Below are 18,130 nucleotides of genomic sequence, written 5' to 3' on the forward strand. Positions count from 1 at the left end.
TCACGTGGAAAGTGGTCATGTTGTTGGCGTTAGCTTCGGCAAGACGTGTTTCCGAATTGGCGGCTTTATCACATAAAAGCCCATACTTGGTTTTTCACGTGGATAGGGCAGAGTTGAGGACTCGCCCTCACTTTCTGCCAAAAGTGGTCTCATCTTTTCATGTGAACCAACCTATTGTCGTGCCTGTGGCTACACGGGACTTGGAGGATTCCGAGTCCCTGGATGCAGTCAGGGCTTTGAAGATTTATGTGACCAGAACGGCTAGAATCAGGAAGACTGAAGCTTTGTTCGTTCTGTATGCGGCCAACAAGGTTGGCGCTCCTGCTTCAAAGCAGATTATTGCTCGCTGGATCTGTAACACGATTCAGCAGGCGCATTCTACGGCAGGATTGCCGTTACCGAAATCGGTTAAGGCCCACTCCACTAGGAAAGTGGGCTCTTCTTGGGTGGCTGCCCGAGGGGTCTCGGCATTACAGTTGTGCCGAGCAGCTACTTGGTCGGGGTCTAACACCTTTGCAAAGTTCTATAAGTTTGATACCCTGGCTGAGGAGGACCTCCTGTTTGCTCAATCGGTGCTGCAGAGTCATTCGCACTCTCCCGCCCGTTTGGGAGCTTTGGTATAATCCCCATGGTCCTTACGGAGTCCCAGCATCCTCAAGGACGTTAGAGAAAATAAGATTTTACTTACCGGTAAATCTATTTCTCGTAGTCCGTAGAGGATGCTGGGCGCCCGTCCCAAGTGCGGAATTCTTCTGCAAGACTTGTATATAGTTATTGCTTACATAAGGGTTATGTTATAGTTTTTCGGTGGAACCGTGGCTATGTTGTTCATACTGTTAACTGGGTAAGTTTATCACAAGTTATACGGTGTGATTGGTGTGGCTGGTATGGATCTCGCCCTTAGATTTACAAAAATCCTTCCTCGTACTGTCCATCTCCTCAGGGAAACTGTGCCCAAACTGAGGTCTGGAGGAGGGGCATAGAGGGAGGAGCCAGTGCACACCCAGAGTCCAAAGCTTTCTTAAAGTGCCCTATCTCCTGCGGAGCCCGTCTATTCCTCATGGTCCTTACGGAGTCCCAGCATCCTCTACGGACTACGAGAAATAGATTTACCGGTAAGTAAAATCTTATTATTTGTACATATTTTATACAGTTGTCTGCTTTACACATACATAGTTATTTAGCAGAGTGGTTATTTTTCTTGTGCCTACTTATGTTAGTAGTCACCTCTGTACTTTGGACTTACAGTATTTCATTATTTAGTCCACTTGTTTATTCATGGTCTTAGTTCAGTGCTCTTGCCCCCACACACTAGCTAGTTGCTTTACTGTGTGTTTGTGTGCAGTTTCAATTTCCAATGAAGCTATGTCTTCCACGAGAAACTTTGCCAAGGCTTCCTAGGAGGGTGGTGCTCCTGTGCTGCGCGCCTCTGCAAGGTTTGTAAAGGAAACTTTTCCTGTTCATTTCAGGATCACACTGGCCTTTGATCGTTGCTCTGTGGAGGTACATGATGAGTTCCTCTCTGAGGTGGTACCTCCTACCTTGCAGTGCTGGAACTGGCCTTCAGCTAGTAGCTTCCCGGCCCACTCCATAGCAACCTCTGGGAGACAACAGCGGATCACTACTCGGCCTCCTCTGTGGTACCCACAGCAACCTCTCTCTGGACCAGTTTGGGTTCAGGGACTGTCCCAATCTGTTCAGGTTATGGTACAGGTCTCTAGTTCTTTAAAGCACATGCTTCCGCCAAGCCAAGGTCTGCAGCAAAGGCCTTGACTCGTAGTCTGACAACTTCTCCGTGCTTAGAGGACAACCTGTCCCAGAGGTCGGATGTAGACTCTTCCTTTGTTCAGTAGGATAACACAGCCCAGTTTGACATTGACACTAAAGGGCGTGAGATCTGCATTACTTATTAAAGATGCAGGTACATCACCAGCTTTGGCGATGACCCTCTTCAAGCAAAAGAAGAAAGAACGGTCGGTTATCCCTCCCTCATCTTAATTGGAGGACTTCTTGACAGAGGCTTGGTCGCACCCTATCAAAGAGTTCTTGATGTCCAAGCGGAAAGTGGGAATCTCCTCCTTTTGATGTACACGTTGCTCGGTTGGTGAAATCAACCACTCTTCCTATTCCTAATGCGGCCTTTTCCACAGACAGGAAGTTGGAGAATTTTCTAAAATCAATTTTTGCCTATTCTGGTAGTGGCTTATGCCCAATTCTTGCTTCCGTCTGGGTAGCCATTACTTAGTAGCTGAGTTTATTACCTGTATTATGGCCTACGCTCAGGAGATCATCGATCTGATCTGTCCATGATGGATAACATCAAGGAAGCTGGCACATACTGGGGCGAGGCCGTAAAAATCATTGCTACAGTAGCTGCTTCTAAAACCGCTTTCCTACCATCACCTGCACCAAAGACCAAGGCATTTTCGCCCACAAGGCAATGTGAGGGGTCAGCCTCTTCCAGAGCTATGAGCTATTCTGCTATGAATCCTAAGTCCATAGGGTGATGGACAAGGACAGGTTGCTGCCAGGCTCCCAAATCAGCTGACAAGCCAGTGGCATGACAAGACTGGTCCCCACCTGAAACCTTCTAGAGTGGTTGGCCGTCTACTTCACTTCGACGTGTTACTGAAAACGACATCAGACTCCTGGGTAAGAGGCATTGTCTTGCAAGGGTACTCTATAACTTCGCAAACGTCCTCTGGTTCAGTTCTTTTCCACAGTGTTACCAATCAACATCGGCAAAGCAGCTGCTCTCCAAACATCCATTAGCACTCTTCTGAGCGTGGGTTTGATAGTTCATGTCCCAGCTCATCAGAGAGGTACAGGTTTTTACTCAAATGTGTTCCTAGTTCAGATTCCATATGGTTCCTTCTGTTCTATCTTCAACCTCAAGAAGCTCAATCTGTCTGTCCATCATACCTCTCCCAGAGACCTGGTAACATTCTTGGTAGATGCCCTAGCGGTTCCATGGGCCTTTCCACAGGTGCACCTTTTTTCATACGATTGCTCTCCTTCCATGGATACTTCGCAAGTTGAAGCAGGAGGGAGTTGCTGTCATTCTCCTCTGTGCAGGGCTGCATACCAAGCAGTCTGTCCGTAGCGCCTGCCTCTCAGGCTGGATCTTCTATCTCAGGGTCTGTGTCTTTACCCCAACCTCACATGTCTGTCTTTGACAGGGTGGCTATTGAGAAATCGACCTTGCAGGCAAGAGGCTACTCAGATCCGTTTATGTATACCATGCTCTCTGCCAGGAAACTACCTGTGGCAAGGATCCATCGTTATATATGGTGGACATATATTTTGATGGTATTCTGCCCAGTCAAAGACCCTCTTGTGTATAGTCTTTTAAGAATTTTAGGGGGGGGGGGGGTAATTCAGAGTTGATCGTAGCAGCAAATTTGTTAGCAGTTGGGCAAAACCATGTGCACTGCATGTGTGGCAGATATAACATTTGCAGAGTTAGATTTGGGTGGGTTATATTGTTTCTGTGCAGGGTAAATAGTGGCTGCTTTATTTTTACACTGCAATTTAGATTGCAGTTTGAACACACTCCACCCAAATCTAACACACTCTGCAAATGTTATATCTGCCCTTCCTGCAGTGCACATGGTTTTGCCCAACTGCTAACAAATGTGCTGCTGCGATCAACTCTGAATTAGGCCCTTAGTCAGGGCTCATTCCACGAGATCTACTGGGGCCTCTTGGGCAGCCCACCGGTGTGCCTCTGAGGGGCAGTTTTGTGAGGCGGCCACATTGTCCTCTGTTTATGGGACAAAAAAAAATCCTCAGCAGTGAAAAGGTTAAAAGACCACATATTTGTTAAACCTCTGAGTCTTCCTTCTATCTCCAGCCTCCCTATGCCAACTTCATGTTAACCTCTCATCACACTTGCACCAATTACATTCTAAATTCACATGAGCAGGGCCCTCTAGTGTGTGTGTGGTCCCCCGCCCCCCGTCTCCTGCAAGCTTTTACTACACTTGTTATGTAAATTGTCTTAGTCATACGCACATTTATTTGCTTAATGAATTTGTTACTTGCCTGTACATCTGTCTGTAATGTACTACTTGCGTATTGTCCAGTGGTGTATTATAAATAAATATTATTGGTTAATACCTGATTTTTGTATTGCAGTGACCTAGGAGTCCATGTAGATGGTTTCATTGCTAATGTTGCGCACAGCTTTGTTGTTGGTGCGTCTAAGGTAAGTTTGTAATAATTATTGATGACTTGTATAACATTTAAATGGAAAGTATGTTCAGCGAATGTCTTATTTAAGTTGCTATTAGGCCTGTTGCAGATCACAAGTGCACGGGGAACATATACATAAAAACAAAAATGTTATATTACTGTAAGAACAATTGTATCATTACTCACTTAAATTATTGCTAAGCTTTCATCTCCTCAGGGAGAAGGAAGTGTCCGATTCTCAGGACCGGCTGCTGACTTTATAATTTTCTCCTGTATCCACGAGAGGACACTGGAGAAAGGGCACATGAGAACTGTAGCCCTCACAAATGGCTGATGTATAGAACACAGTAGTATTGTGGGCAGTATCAGGCAGCAGATTATTTATTTTATTGTATTTTATATATATATATATATATATATATATATATATATATTGTAAAGCGCAACGGAATATGCTGCGCTATATAAGAAACTGCTAATTAATATCTATATATCTCTATACAGGTTGAGTATCCCTTATCCAAAATGCTTGGGACCAGGGGTATTTTGGTTGGATATCGGATTTTTCCGTAGTTTGGAATAATTGCATACCATAATGAGATATCATGGTGATGGAACCCAAGTCTAAGCACAGAATGCATTTATGTATCCTATACACCTTATACACACAGCCTGAAGGACATTTTAGTCAATATTTTTAATAACTGTGTGCATTAAACAAAGTGTGTGCACATAAACACGATTCAATTATGTTCCATATACACAGCCTGAGGGTCATTTAATACAATATTTTAGATTATTTTGTGTATTAAACAAAGTTTGTGTACATTGAGCCTCAGAAAACAAAAGGTTTCACTATCTCAGTCTCACTCCAAAAAAATTCCGTATTTCGGAATATTCCGTATTTCGGAATATTTGGATATGGGATACTCAACCTGTATATCATAATTTTTTTTACTTTCTTAAAAATGAGGTATGATGGTTGGACGTTAGACTTTTAGCTGTATTGAGGATAGTTTAGGGCAAGCCTGGCCAACCTGTGGCTTTCTATCTGGAACTGCATATTCCAGCATACCCTGCCACAGTTTTTAGCATTCCCTAATAGCAAACTATTAGCTGGAGCGCAACGGGTTGGCCTTGTGTAGGGGTTTCTTTTTACTAAAATAGGACTGATTTAAAATAAAAAAATCTAAATATTTTCCATTTCATTGTTGCAGGAGACTCCAGTAACTGGTCGTAAAGCAGATGTTATCAAGGCTGCGCACTTGTGTGCGGAGGCGGCACTGCGTTTGGTGAAACCAGGGAACCAGGTTAGGCCAGTGACCTCTCTAACTATGGGGCACTAGATGTTTCTGCAATTTGTGAAGAGAACAGTAATGCTGCAATTTCGTGATGTCAACCATTCTATTATTTTTCTTGGTTTAGTGCCTTATATGACTGGCTTTACTAATGTATTACTACACACCTTGCACTGAGAGAGAGCGCTAAATTCTCTTACTAATGCAGACTATTTAACAGCAACGATCTCTAGCTATACGTGCAGCAGAGTTGGTTGTGATAATCTTTAGCCCTTGCTACATTATACTTACTTTTCATAGCAGCTCATTTCTGTCCATTGCAAAATGTGCAAAAGATCTCCCTGAAAGGTGTAGGTTCTTTGTTTTTAACTCTTCTATGCTGCCAGTTTATAAAGTAGTTGGCTCATGTACAGCGTCCTATACACATTGCTTGGGGATTTCTTTACTTTATACCAACAAGTTTTAGTTCAGAATCTGTTCTCTGAGCACATCTTTTTCTTTTAATAACTTGTTTCTCCTTCATCCACTAGGGGCCACTGGAGCGTAGTTACAATGGGGATATAGTAGGCAGTAATTGGGAGCTGGCACTTTAAAATTCTTCACTCTGTGGCTAGCTCCTCCCCTACTATCTCCCCTCCAAGCCAGTCTTAGTTAGTGCCCGAGGTGAGCTGGTTCACTTGGGTTTAGCTGAAGAATTTTTCTTTTTTCTTTATTTTAATTTTTCTTACTTACACTCACAGACTGGCAGCTCTGCCACTGTCAGTCTGCACCGTGGGAGCTGCCGGCGGGGTCCCATCGCAGCTGCGTGCGGCTAGGGATGGGCCCCGGCTGAGGGAGACACTGAGCTCTCCTGAGTTGGCGGACACCGCTGCGTGCGGCGCGTGTCGCGGCCACTCCACCCAGCAGAAGATTCCGGCAGCATGGCAGCGGTAAGTAACAGTGGTCGGACACCGCTGCGTGCGGCGCGTGTTGGGACCACTCCGTCACCGCTGCGTGCGGCGCGTGTTGGAGCCACTCCGTCAACAGAGGCCGGACACCGCTGCGTGCGGCGTGTGTCGGGGCCATTCCATCTGCAAACAGTGGTGAGTAAACACCCCCCATTCACATGGATGTATGGTTTATCTATTACATTGCACATTTACTGGTGCAATGTGCTCTAAGTAATATATTTATCCCTTCAGTGTGCCACTGTATGATCGCAGGAGTCAGATTATAATCAGAGGCGCCTTTTCTGATTCAAATTTGGCGCCTTTAAGGGGTGGGCGGAGCTTCAGTGCGCTATGCACAGCGCCCGCTCTGTACGGCGGCTCAGCACTCCCTGCTCCCCGCCCGCGACACACATTGCCGGGGGGGATGCAGGGCACTCAAGACGGAGGGGATACAGGGCGCTCACCGCTCTGGGTAAGTTACAGGCTTCCGCGCTGTACAGCGGACTCAGCGCCCCGCTCCCCAGCCACTGTATTTCCCGCTCTGTACAGCGGGCTCCCGGCTCACGCTTTGCCGGCAAGGGATACACACTCACCGCTCCGGGTAAGCTACAGGCTCCCGCGCTGCACAGCGGGCTCAGCGCCCCGCTCCCCAGCCACTGCATTTCCCGCTCCCCGCACGCATTGCCGGAGGGAGTTACAGGTCGCTCACCGCTTCGTAAGGAACTGAAGCGGGTTAGTTAAATTTTGAGGGCCAGCCTAATTCCGCTCTGCACAGCGGGCTCCCTGCTTCATTTCATATAATGGGTTGTGTGTTCTAATCATGTGTAAGACACTTGTAAAATAAATGTAAAAGAATTGTGAAGATAGCTGTAATGCTTTTACATTGCTGGAGGGAGAGTCAGGGAGCTTACTGCTTCATTTAATGTTTGTACTGGGATAATCCCACTTTACTCAGCGGACTCCCCAGCACACACACACATGGATTGGAGCCTGCTCTATATCAGGAGCTCATGAATGCATTGGTGGCCATAATGGTGGTGCAGATTATGCATAGGAACCCAGGTTCACATATCGCCCTCTACCCAATTGGCTTAATTATGTATATATATATATAGATATGTGGGTATATATATATATGTATGGGTTTATGTATGGGTGTGTGTGTGTGTATATATCTGTATATATATATGTATACTGTTACACTACCATATATAGTGGCAATGTTTTTATTATAAGACCTGGTTTCACATTAGCTCCGCCTTGCCACATAACTTTTCCCCCCGGCGTTTCTCGCAGACTACACGCCATTTTGGGAAACCAACGGAGCCTCCGAGAAACATGTATTGCATCTTCCTAATTTAGCAGTACTCTACATACAGGGCGGGTGTTACCTTCCCTTTATTATTCCTTTGTTTCACTTAATAATAATAATAGTAATTTGGGGAATGTGTGTGGCATCACAGTCGCTGTAGCGGGTATCTGAAGGGACCAGGGTTTGAATCCAAAAAAAAAAAAAAAGCTCCTATAGTCTAGTGGCTAAGACTCCTGTCCCACAGCGCAGCGCTACTGGTTCAGGTCTCCGCTGCTCCAGAAAGTTTATTTGCATCGTGTCGGTCACTACACATTATAGGCAGACCTTACATAGGGCTGTGTTTATTTAACCCACCTTTTTCTCCTTTCGTTTGTCTCACCTGGGATAGTCAAAGAATTCCCTCTTAGGTGTGAAGTATGCGGTGGAGCCATCTGCTTAGCCCTCCACGCACCTACAGGACACTCCTGTTTGACAAGCTCAGATTATGCAGGTAATGTCACTGTTAACCAGAGACCTTGTACGTCATTTCTCTATCGTCCTAAGTGGATGCTGGGGTTCCTGAAAGGACCATGGGGAATAGCGGCTCCGCAGGAGACAGGGCACAAAAGTAAAGCTTTTACAGGTCAGGTGGTGTGTACTGGCTCTTCCCCCTATGACCCTCCTCCAGACTCCAGTTAGATTTTTGTGCCCGGCCGAGAAGGGTGCAATTCTAGGTGGCTCTCATAAAGAGCTGCTTAGAGAGTTTAGCTTAGGTTTTTTATTTTACAGTGATTCCTGCTGGCAACAGGATCACTGCAACGAGGGACAGAGGGGAGAAGAAGTGAACTCACCTGCGTGCAGGATGGATTGGCTTCTTGGCTACTGGACATGAAGCTCCAGAGGGACGATCACAGGTACAGCCTGGATGGTCACCGGAGCCACGCCGCCGGCCCCCTCACAGATGCTGAAGCAAGAAGAGGTCCAGAATCGGCGGCTGAAGACTCCTGCAGTCTTCTTAAGGTAGCGCACAGCACTGCAGCTGTGCGCCATTTTCCTCTCAGCACACTTCACACGGCAGTCACTGAGGGTGCAGGGCGCTGGGGGGGGGGCGCCCTGGGAGGCAAATGAAAACCTTTAAAAAGGCTAAAAATACCTCACATATAGCCCCAGAGGCTATATGGAGATATTTACCCCTGCCTAAATGTACTAAATAGCGGGAGACGAGCCCGCCGGAAAAGGGGCGGGGCCTATCTCCTCAGCACACGGCGCCATTTTCTGTCACAGCTCCGCTGGTCAGGAAGGCTCCCAGGTCTCTCCCCTGCACTGCACTACAGAAACAGGGTATAACAGAGAGGGGGGGCAAAATAAATGGCAATATATTAATATAAAAGCAGCTATAAGGGAGCACTTAATCATAAGGCTATCCCTGTCATATATAGCGCTTTTTGGTGTGTGCTGGCAGACTCTCCCTCTGTCTCCCCAAAGGGCTAGTGGGTCCTGTCTTCGTATAGAGCATTCCCTGTGTGTCTGCTGTGTGTCGGTACGTGTGTGTCGACATGTATGAGGACGTTATTGGTGTGGAGGCGGAGCAATTGCCAAATATGAGGATGTCACCTTCTAGGGGGTCGACACCAGAATGGATGCCTTTATTTGTGGAATTACGGGATAGCGTCAACTCGCTTAAGCAGTCGTTTGCCGACATGAGGCGGCCGGACACTCAATTAGTGCCTGTCCAGGCGCCTCAAACACCGTCAGGGGCTGTAAAACGCCCCTTGCCTCAGTCGGTCGACACAGACCCAGACACAGGCACTGATTCCGGTGGTGAAGGTGACGAATCAACCGTATTTTCCAGTAGGGCCACACGTTATATGATTTTGGCAATAAAGGAGATGTTACATTTAGCTGATACTACAGGTACCACTAAACAGGGTATTCTGTGGGGTGTGAAAAAACTACCAGTAGTTTTTACCGAATCAGAAGAATTAAATGACGTGTGTGATGAAGCGTGGGGTGCCCCGATAAAAAACTGCTAATTTCAAAGAAGTTATTGGCTTTATACCCTTTCCCGCCAGAGGTTAGGGAGCGCTGGGAAACACCTCCTAGGGTGGACAAAGCGCTAACACGCTTATCAAAACAAGTGGCGTTACCCTCTCCTGAGACGGCCGCACTTAAAGATCCATCAGATAGGAGGATGGAAAATATCCAAAAAGGTATATACACACATGCAGGTGTTATACTACGACCAGCTATTGCGACTGCCTGGATGTGCAGTGCTGGGGTAGTTTGGTCAGAGTCCCTGATCGAAAATATTGATACCCTGGACAGGGACAATATTTTACTGTCGTTAGAACAAATAAAGGATGCATTTCTTTATATGCGTGATGCACAGAGAGATATCTGCACACTGGCATCACGGGTAAGTGCTATGTCCATTTCGGCCAGAAGAGCTTTATGGACACGACAGTGGACAGGCGATGCGTAGAGGAGTTATTTGGGGTCGGTCTATCGGATTTGGTGGCCACGGCTACGGCCGGGAAATCCACCTTTCTACCTCAAGTCACTCCCCAACAGAAAAAGGCACCGACCTTTCAACCGCAGCCCTTTCGTTCCTTTAAAAATAAGAGAGCAAAGGGCTATTCATATCTGCCACGAGGCAGAGGACGAGGGAAGAGACAGCAACAGGCAGCTCCTTCCCAGGAACAGAAGCCCTCCCCGGCTTCTACAAAAGCCTCAGCATGACGCTGGGGCTTCGCAAGCGGACTCGGGGGCGGTAGGCGGTCGTCTCAAGAATTACAGCGCGCAGTGGGCTCACTCGCAGGTAAATCCCTGGATCCTGTAGATAATATCTCAGGGGTACAGGTTGAAATTAGAGACAGAGCCACCTCGCCGTTTCCTGAAGTCTGCTTTACCAACGTCCCCCTCAGAAAGGGAGACGGTTTTGGAAGCCATTCACAAGCTGTATTCTCAGCAGGTGATAGTCAAGGTACCTCTTCTACAACAAGGGAAGGGGTATTATTCCACTCTTTTTGTGGTACCGAAGCCGGATGGCTCGGTAAGGCCTATTCTAAATCTGAAGTCCTTGAACCTGTACATAAAGAAGTTCAAGTTCAAGATGGAGTCACTCAGAGCAGTGATAGCGAACCTGGAAGAAGGGGACTTTATGGTATCCTTGGACATCAAGGATGCGTATCTCCACGTACCAATTACCCCTCACACCAGGGGTACCTCAGGTTCGTTGTACAAAACTGTCACTATCAGTTTCAGACGCTGCCGTTTGGGTTGTCCACGGCACCTCGGGTCTTTACAAAGGTAATGGCCGAGATAATATTTCTTCTTCGAAGAAAAGGCGTATTAATTATCCCATGCTTGGACGATCTCCTAATAAGGGCAAGGTCCAGAGAACAGCTAGAGATGGGTTTAGCACTATCTCAAGAGGTGCTAAAGCAGCACGGATGGATTCTGAATATTCCAAAATCCCAATTAATGCCGACAACTCGTCTGCTGTTCCTGGGGATGATTCTGGACACAGTTCAGAAAAAGGTTTTTCTTCCCGAAGAAAAAGCCAAGGAGTTATCTGACCTGGTCAGGAACCTCCTAAAACCAGGAAAGGTGTCTGTACATCAATGCACAAGAGTCCTGGGAAAAAATGGTAGCTTCTTACGAAGCAATCCCTTTCGGCAGATTCCATGCAAAGGGATCTGTTGGACAAATGGTCAGGGTCGCATCTTCAGATGCACCTGCGGATAACCCTGTCGCCGAGGACAAGGGTATCCCTTCTGTGGTGGTTGCAGGAGGCTCATCTATTGGAGGGCCGCAGATTCGGCATGCAGGATTGGATCCTGGTGACCACGGATGCCAGCCTGAGAGGCTGGGGAGCAGTCACACAGGGAAGAAATTTCCAGGGAGTGTGGTCGAGCCTGAAAAAGTCTCTTCACATAAGCATTCTGGAACTAAGAGCAATCTACAATGCTCTAAGCCAGGCGGAACCTCTGCTTCAAGGAAGACCGGTGTTGATCCAGTCGGACAACATCACGGCAGTCGCCCATGTAAACAGACAGGGCGGCACAAGAAGCAGGAGGGCAATGGCAGAAGCTGCCAGGATCCTTCGCTGGGCGGAGAATCACGTGATAGCACTGTCAGCAGTATTCATCCCGGGCGTGGACAACTGGGAAGCAGACTTCCTCAGCAGACACGACCTTCACCCGGGAGAGTGGGGACTTCATCCAGAAGTTTTCCACATGCTATTAAACCGTTGGGTAAAACCAATGGTGGACATGATGGCGTCTCGCCTCAACAAAACACTGGACAGGTATTGCGCCAGGTCAAGAGATCCGCAGGCAATAGCTGTGGACGCGCTGGTAACACCTTGGGTGTACCAGTCGGTATATGTGTTTCCTCCTCTGCCTCTCATACCAAAGGTATTGAGGATTATACGGCAAAGAGGAGTAAGACTAGTGGCTCCGGATTGGCCAAGAAGGACTTGGTACCCGGAACTTAAAGAGATGGTCACGGACGATCCGTGGCCTCTACTTCTGAGAAGGGACCTGCTTCAGCAGGGTACTTGTTTTTTTTTTCAAGACTTACCGCGGCTGCGTTTGACGGCATGGCGTTTGAATGCCAGATCCTAAAAGGAAAAGGCATTCCAGAAGAAGTCATTCCTACCTTGATAAAGGCAAGGAAGGAAGTCACCGCGAAGCATTATCGCCGTATTTGGCGAAAATATGTTGCGTGGTGCGAGCAGCGGAGTGCTCCGAGGGAGGAATTTCAACTGGGTCGTTTTCCTACATTTCCTGCAATCAGGATTGTCTATGGGTCTCAAATTGGGATCTATTAAGGTTCAAATTTCGGCCCTATCAATATTCTTCCAAAAAGAATTGGCCTCAGTCCCTGAGGTCCAGATTTTTATCAAAGGAGTACTGCATATACAGCCTCCTGTGGTGCCTAAGGTGGCACCGTGGGATCTAAATGTAGTTTTAGATTTCCTCAAATCCAATTGGTTTGAACCACTAAAGAATGTGGATTTGAAATATCTCACATGGAAAGTGACTATGTTACTGGCCCTGGCTTCGGCCGGGAGAGTATCTGAACTGGCGGCTTTGTTTTATAAAAGCCCTTATTTAATTTTCCATTCGACATAGGGCAGAGCTGCGGACGCGTCCGCATTTTCTCCCCAAGGTGGTATCAGCGTTTCACCTGAACCAGCCTATTGTAGTGCCTGCGGCTACAGACGACTTGAAGGACTCCAAGTTGTTGGACGTTGTCAGAGCCTTAAAAATATACATTTAAAGGACGGCTGGAGTCAGAAAATCTGACTCGCTGTTTATACTGTATGCACCCACCAAGTTGGGGGCACCTGCTTCTAAGCAGTCGATTGCTCGTTGGATTTGTAACAAAATTCAACTTGTACATTCTGTGGCAGGCCTGCCACAGCCTAAATCTGTTAAGGCCCATTCCGCAAGGAAGGTGGGCTCATCTTGGGCGGCTGCCCGAGGGGTCTCGGCATTACAACTCTGCCGAGCAGCTACGTGGTCAGGGGAGAACACGTTTGTAAATTTTTACAAATTTGATACCCTGGCAAAGGAGGACCTGGAGTTCTCTCATTCGGTGCTGCAGAGTCATCCGCACTCTCCCGCCCGTTTGGGAGCTTTGGTATAATCCCCATGGTCCTTTCAGGAACCCCAGCATCCACTTAGGACGATAGAGAAAATAAGAATTTACTTACCGATAATTCTATTTCTCGGAGTCCGTAGTGGATGCTGGGCGCCCATCCCAAGTGCGGATTATCTGCAATACTTGTACATAGTTATTGTTAACTAATTCGGGTTATTGTTTAGGAAGCCATCTTTCAGAGGCTCCTCTGTTATCGTACTGTTAACTGGGTTTAGATCACAAGTTGTACGGTGTGATTGGTGTGGCTGGTATGAGTCTTACCCGGGATTCAAAATCCTCCCTTATTGTGTACGCTCGTCCGGGCACAGTACCTAACTGGAGTCTGGAGGAGGGTCATAGGGGGAGGAGCCAGTACACACCACCTGACCTGTAAAAGCTTTACTTTTGTGCCCTGTCTCCTGCGGAGCCGCTATTCCCCATGGTTCTTTCAGGAACCCCAGCATCCACTACGGACTCCGAGAAATAGAATTATCGGTAAGTAAATTCTTATTTTCACCTCTCCAGGTTTCTAAAAGAGCCTTGATAACCTTCCATGTTACGCAACTCAGCAGTGGAAAGACCTCTCCGGGAGGTGGAGAAAGATGTCCAGGATACTGATGAGGTCCGTTTTCTGTGGAGTCTGAACCAGTGTCTCAGAATATCCAGGTGCATTATACAGCAGTTCGTCTGGTACTGCAGGTAAAGGAGGCGGGCACGTCAGGCCATCGGGGTTCGACGCCGATGATGAAATGACAGCTACTGGTCCAGTTTCGGATGAGCTGGGTAGGCTCCGGGGGGCAGCCGACAGACACCCGAATACACAATTTCAGGTATCAAACAATGTTTGTTTTCCTATCCTTTCCCCGCAGACGGCAGGAAATTGTATCAGGACCTCTCCAGGGTATACCCCTCGATGTATAGCCGGTCCAACAAGCTGTTTTTGTTCCTGAGGCAACCTTGCTCAGAGATCCATCGAAGACACATATGTGGCAGCTGGGTTCTACCTTGTCCGGAGCAGGTAGGTTGTGGAACAATTGTCCTCTAGGTTACAGGATGTTTCGCATCCGGATCAATTGATACTTTGGTACGGGTCAGAATCACGATTCTGCTTTATGTTCTTTGGAGGTCTCCACGTCTGCAGACTCGGAACCTGCATTTTCGTTTGGGCTGTCTTAACCCGACGACCTCGGGGGCTGCGACAGTGACAGGTGAACATGAAATCCTACGGGGCAGATGGTTCAGAGGAAGGAACTTTCTGCAGGATTTCTTGAGCCATTGGAGGGAAGTCCACTTTGCTTTATCCTACTACTGCCCCAGCTCCAAGACAGACCTTTACCGGTCTTTCCTTTAGATTTTTCCTTGCCCTTTCAAGCTTTCGACTCCACATGGGCGATATCTCAGTCGCCAGGGGATCTCAGGGTAAAAGGCTGAAGCAGAGGTTTAACAGCCTCGGTCCAGTCTGATTTTAGGTCATCCTATACACCCACTACAGGTCAGACCTTCCTACCACCTGGAGGGTCCCAGGATAGGCGCATGTCAGTGGGAGAAGGCTTGGGCGGTTACAGTCTAGATTTTGGAGTACAACCGTCTCGGGAGTCCCTCGGCATGGGTCGGACGATTTACGATGACAAGTCATACTGCAGGCGGTGCTTCATATGCTCCTAACCGCAAAGGGTGTTGATTCCTGTTTTTCACATATCATTTGAATCGGGACAGTTCTCAGGTCTTTGTTTTCTTTTCACGTTTCGAAGCCAGTGGGCTTGGCCAGGCATATTCTGGCCTTAGACTCCTTTCAATCTGTGATTGCTAGTTTGAACAAGAAAGGGAGCTTTACGTGTCCCTTGTCTTCAGAGATGCCTGTTTACTGATTTCGGTTGGGTTTCCTCATCGGGCTTTTCTCAGATTCGCATTACAGGATTCTCATTTTCACTGTCAGTCCTTTCCTTTCGGTCTCGCTTCCGATCCCACAGGGTTCTGGAAGTTCGCAGAATAACTTTTTCAAAGGCAGGAGGTGACGTGGGTTCCCTAATGGGACAATCTACTTCTACTATCCCACTCTGTACATTAGGTGGCGTCTGAATATCCGGAGGATCCAGGAGCTTCTGGTTCGACACAGATCCAAGTTATGCTCCTCGTAGACGTTTTCACAACACGGTCCGTCAAAGGATTTTTCCTTCCTCGGCACCAGGTACTCTATTTCTCCAGTCAAGTTGTGACGCAATGAGTGGTCGCCTACATTCCCCTCTGAGCGGGGGACAACAATCTTCTTTCCAGGTCAGGACACCAGGTCAGACTCCTGGGTGAGGGAACATTCCCCAGAGTTTTGTCAACTGGTCTGCTGTGGGCGGAGATTCCGAATCGACCTCAGGCCGTTCTGACTGACTCTTTAACCCTTTACTACTCAGGGACGTGAGCTCTGGTGGCAGTAGCCGAGGATGCCCTCAGGGCTCCTGGGAGTTTTCTGGTTATTCTATCTTGCCTCCTTTTCTATTTTTACCTCACTTTCGGTAACACAGGAGGAGAATATGCGTGCTAGTCCTCTCGGTGGCTCTGGTTGGGCCACCCATGACTTGAAGATCCAGCCTGCACCTGTTGTCAGTAGAGGAGCATTGGCTCCTACCTAGACTGGACAATAGGGTCCTTTTACTTGTTCAATCGTGTGACTGTCCACGAGACCTCAGAAGGGAGGAGTTCCCTAGTTCGGTTAGACCAGTGGTGGCCAAACAGTCGATCGCGATCGACTGGTCGATCGCGGACATGCGACCAGTCGATCGCGATACGCCGCCCAGCCACCCGAAGCCGCGCCTCTCCTGCCCTCCGCTCCCGCTCTGTCTCCTCACAGTCTGACGGCCGAGTGTATAGCTCAAATCAGGTGCCGGTTCGTTAGCCAATGAGAGCTCGCGGACCGGCACCTGATTTGAGCCATACACGCTGCCGTCAGACTGAGGAGGCAGAACGGGAGCAGCAGGCAGGAGAGGCGCGCGCTGCGCTCACCACACACCAACGGTGAGCTGTTCTATAATCTATACATGTCTGGCACTGGGGGAATATCTGGCTCTGCAGACACATGGCACTGTGGGGGCATATCTGGTACTGTTGGGGCATATCTGGCACTGTGGGGCATGTCTGGCACTGTGGGGTCATGTGTGGCACTGGGGGCATATCTGGCTCTGCGGGCACATGGCACTGTGGGGGCATATCTGGCACTGGGGGCATATCTGGCACTGTGGGGCATGTCTGGCACTGTGGGGTCATGTGTGGCACTGGGGGAATATCTGGCTCTGCGGGCACATAGCACTGTGGGGGCATATCTGGCACTGGGGGCATATCTGGCACTGGGGCATGTCTGGCACTGCGGGGTCATGTGTGGCACTGGGGGCATATCTGGCTCTGTGGGCACATGGCACTGTGGGGGCATGTCTGGCACTGTGGGGTCATGTGTGGCACTGGGGGAATATCTGTCTCTGCGGGCACATGGCACTGTGGGGGCATATCTGGCACTGTGGGGCATATCTGGCACTGTGGGGCATGTCTGGCACTGTGGGGTCATGTTTGGCACTGGGGGCATATCCGGCTCTGCGGGCACATGGCACTGTGGGGGCATGTGTGGCACTGTGGGGTCATGTGTGGCACTGGGGGAATATCTGGCTCTGCGGGCACATGGCACTGTGGGGGCATATATGGCACTGGGGGCATATCTGGCACTGTGGGGCATGTCTGGCACTGTGGGGTCATGTGTGGCACTGGGGGCATATCTGGCTCTGCGGGCACATGGCACTGTGGGGGCATGTCTGGCACTGTGGGGTCATGTGTGGCACTGGGGGAATATCTGGCTCTGCGGGCACATGGCACTGTGGGGGCATATCTGGCACTGGGGGCATATCTGGCACTGTGGGGCATGTCTGGCACTGTGGGGTCATGTGTGGCACTGGGGGCATATCTGGCTCTGCGGGCACATGGCACTGTGGGGGCATGTCTGGCACTGTGGGGTCATGTGTGGCACTGGGGGAATATCTGGCTCTGCGGGCACATGGCACTGTGGGGGCATATCTGGCACTGGGGGCATATCTGGCACTGTGGGGCATGTCTGGCACTGTGGGGTCATGTGTGGCACTGGGGGCATATCTGGCTCTGCGGGCACATGGCACTGTGGGGGCATATCTGGTACTGTGGGGGCATGTCTGGCACTGTGGGGTCATGTGTGGCACTGGGGGAATATCTGGCTCTGCGGGCACATGGCACTGTGGGGGCATATCTGGCACTGGGGGCATATCTGGCACTGTGGGGGCATGTCTGGCACTGTGGGATCGTGTGTGGCACTGGGGGCATATCTGTCTCTGCGGGCACATGACACTGTGGGGGCATGTCTGGCACTGTGGGGTCATGTGTGGCACTGGGGGAATATCTGGCACTGCGGGCACATGGCACTGTGGGGGCATATCTGGCACTGTGGGGGCATATCTGTAATCTGGCGCTGTGGGGGCATATCTGTATCTGGCACTGTGGGGTCATATGTGGCACTGGGCATATCTGGCTCTGTGGGCACATGGCACTGTGGGGGCATATCTGTATCTGGCAGTGTGGGGGCATATCTGGCACTGTGGGGTCATATGTGGCACTGGGCATATCTGGCTCTGCGGGCACATGGCACTGTGGGGGCATATCTGGCACTGTGGGCACATGGCACTGTGGGGGCATGTGTATCTGGCACTGTGGGGGCATATCTGGCACTGTGGGGGCATGTGTATCTGGCACTGGGGGCATATGTG

The 18,130-nt window shown here is 49.1% G+C and overlaps 1 protein-coding gene across 1 annotated transcript in view; it reads left to right on the forward strand.

Annotated features, from left to right (window-relative positions):
• Positions 1 to 18,130, forward strand: part of PA2G4 (proliferation-associated 2G4) — a 153,892-nt gene that overhangs the window by 32,551 nt on the left and 103,211 nt on the right. The window contains exons 4-5 of the mRNA XM_063952627.1: positions 4,138 to 4,207; positions 5,412 to 5,504. Of these exons, the coding sequence (XP_063808697.1) occupies positions 4,138 to 4,207; positions 5,412 to 5,504 (163 nt within the window). The remainder of the gene's footprint in view (positions 1 to 4,137; positions 4,208 to 5,411; positions 5,505 to 18,130) is intronic.

Source organism: Pseudophryne corroboree, chromosome 2 (genome assembly GCF_028390025.1).
Source record: "Pseudophryne corroboree isolate aPseCor3 chromosome 2, aPseCor3.hap2, whole genome shotgun sequence".
NCBI lineage: Eukaryota > Metazoa > Chordata > Amphibia > Anura > Myobatrachidae > Pseudophryne > Pseudophryne corroboree.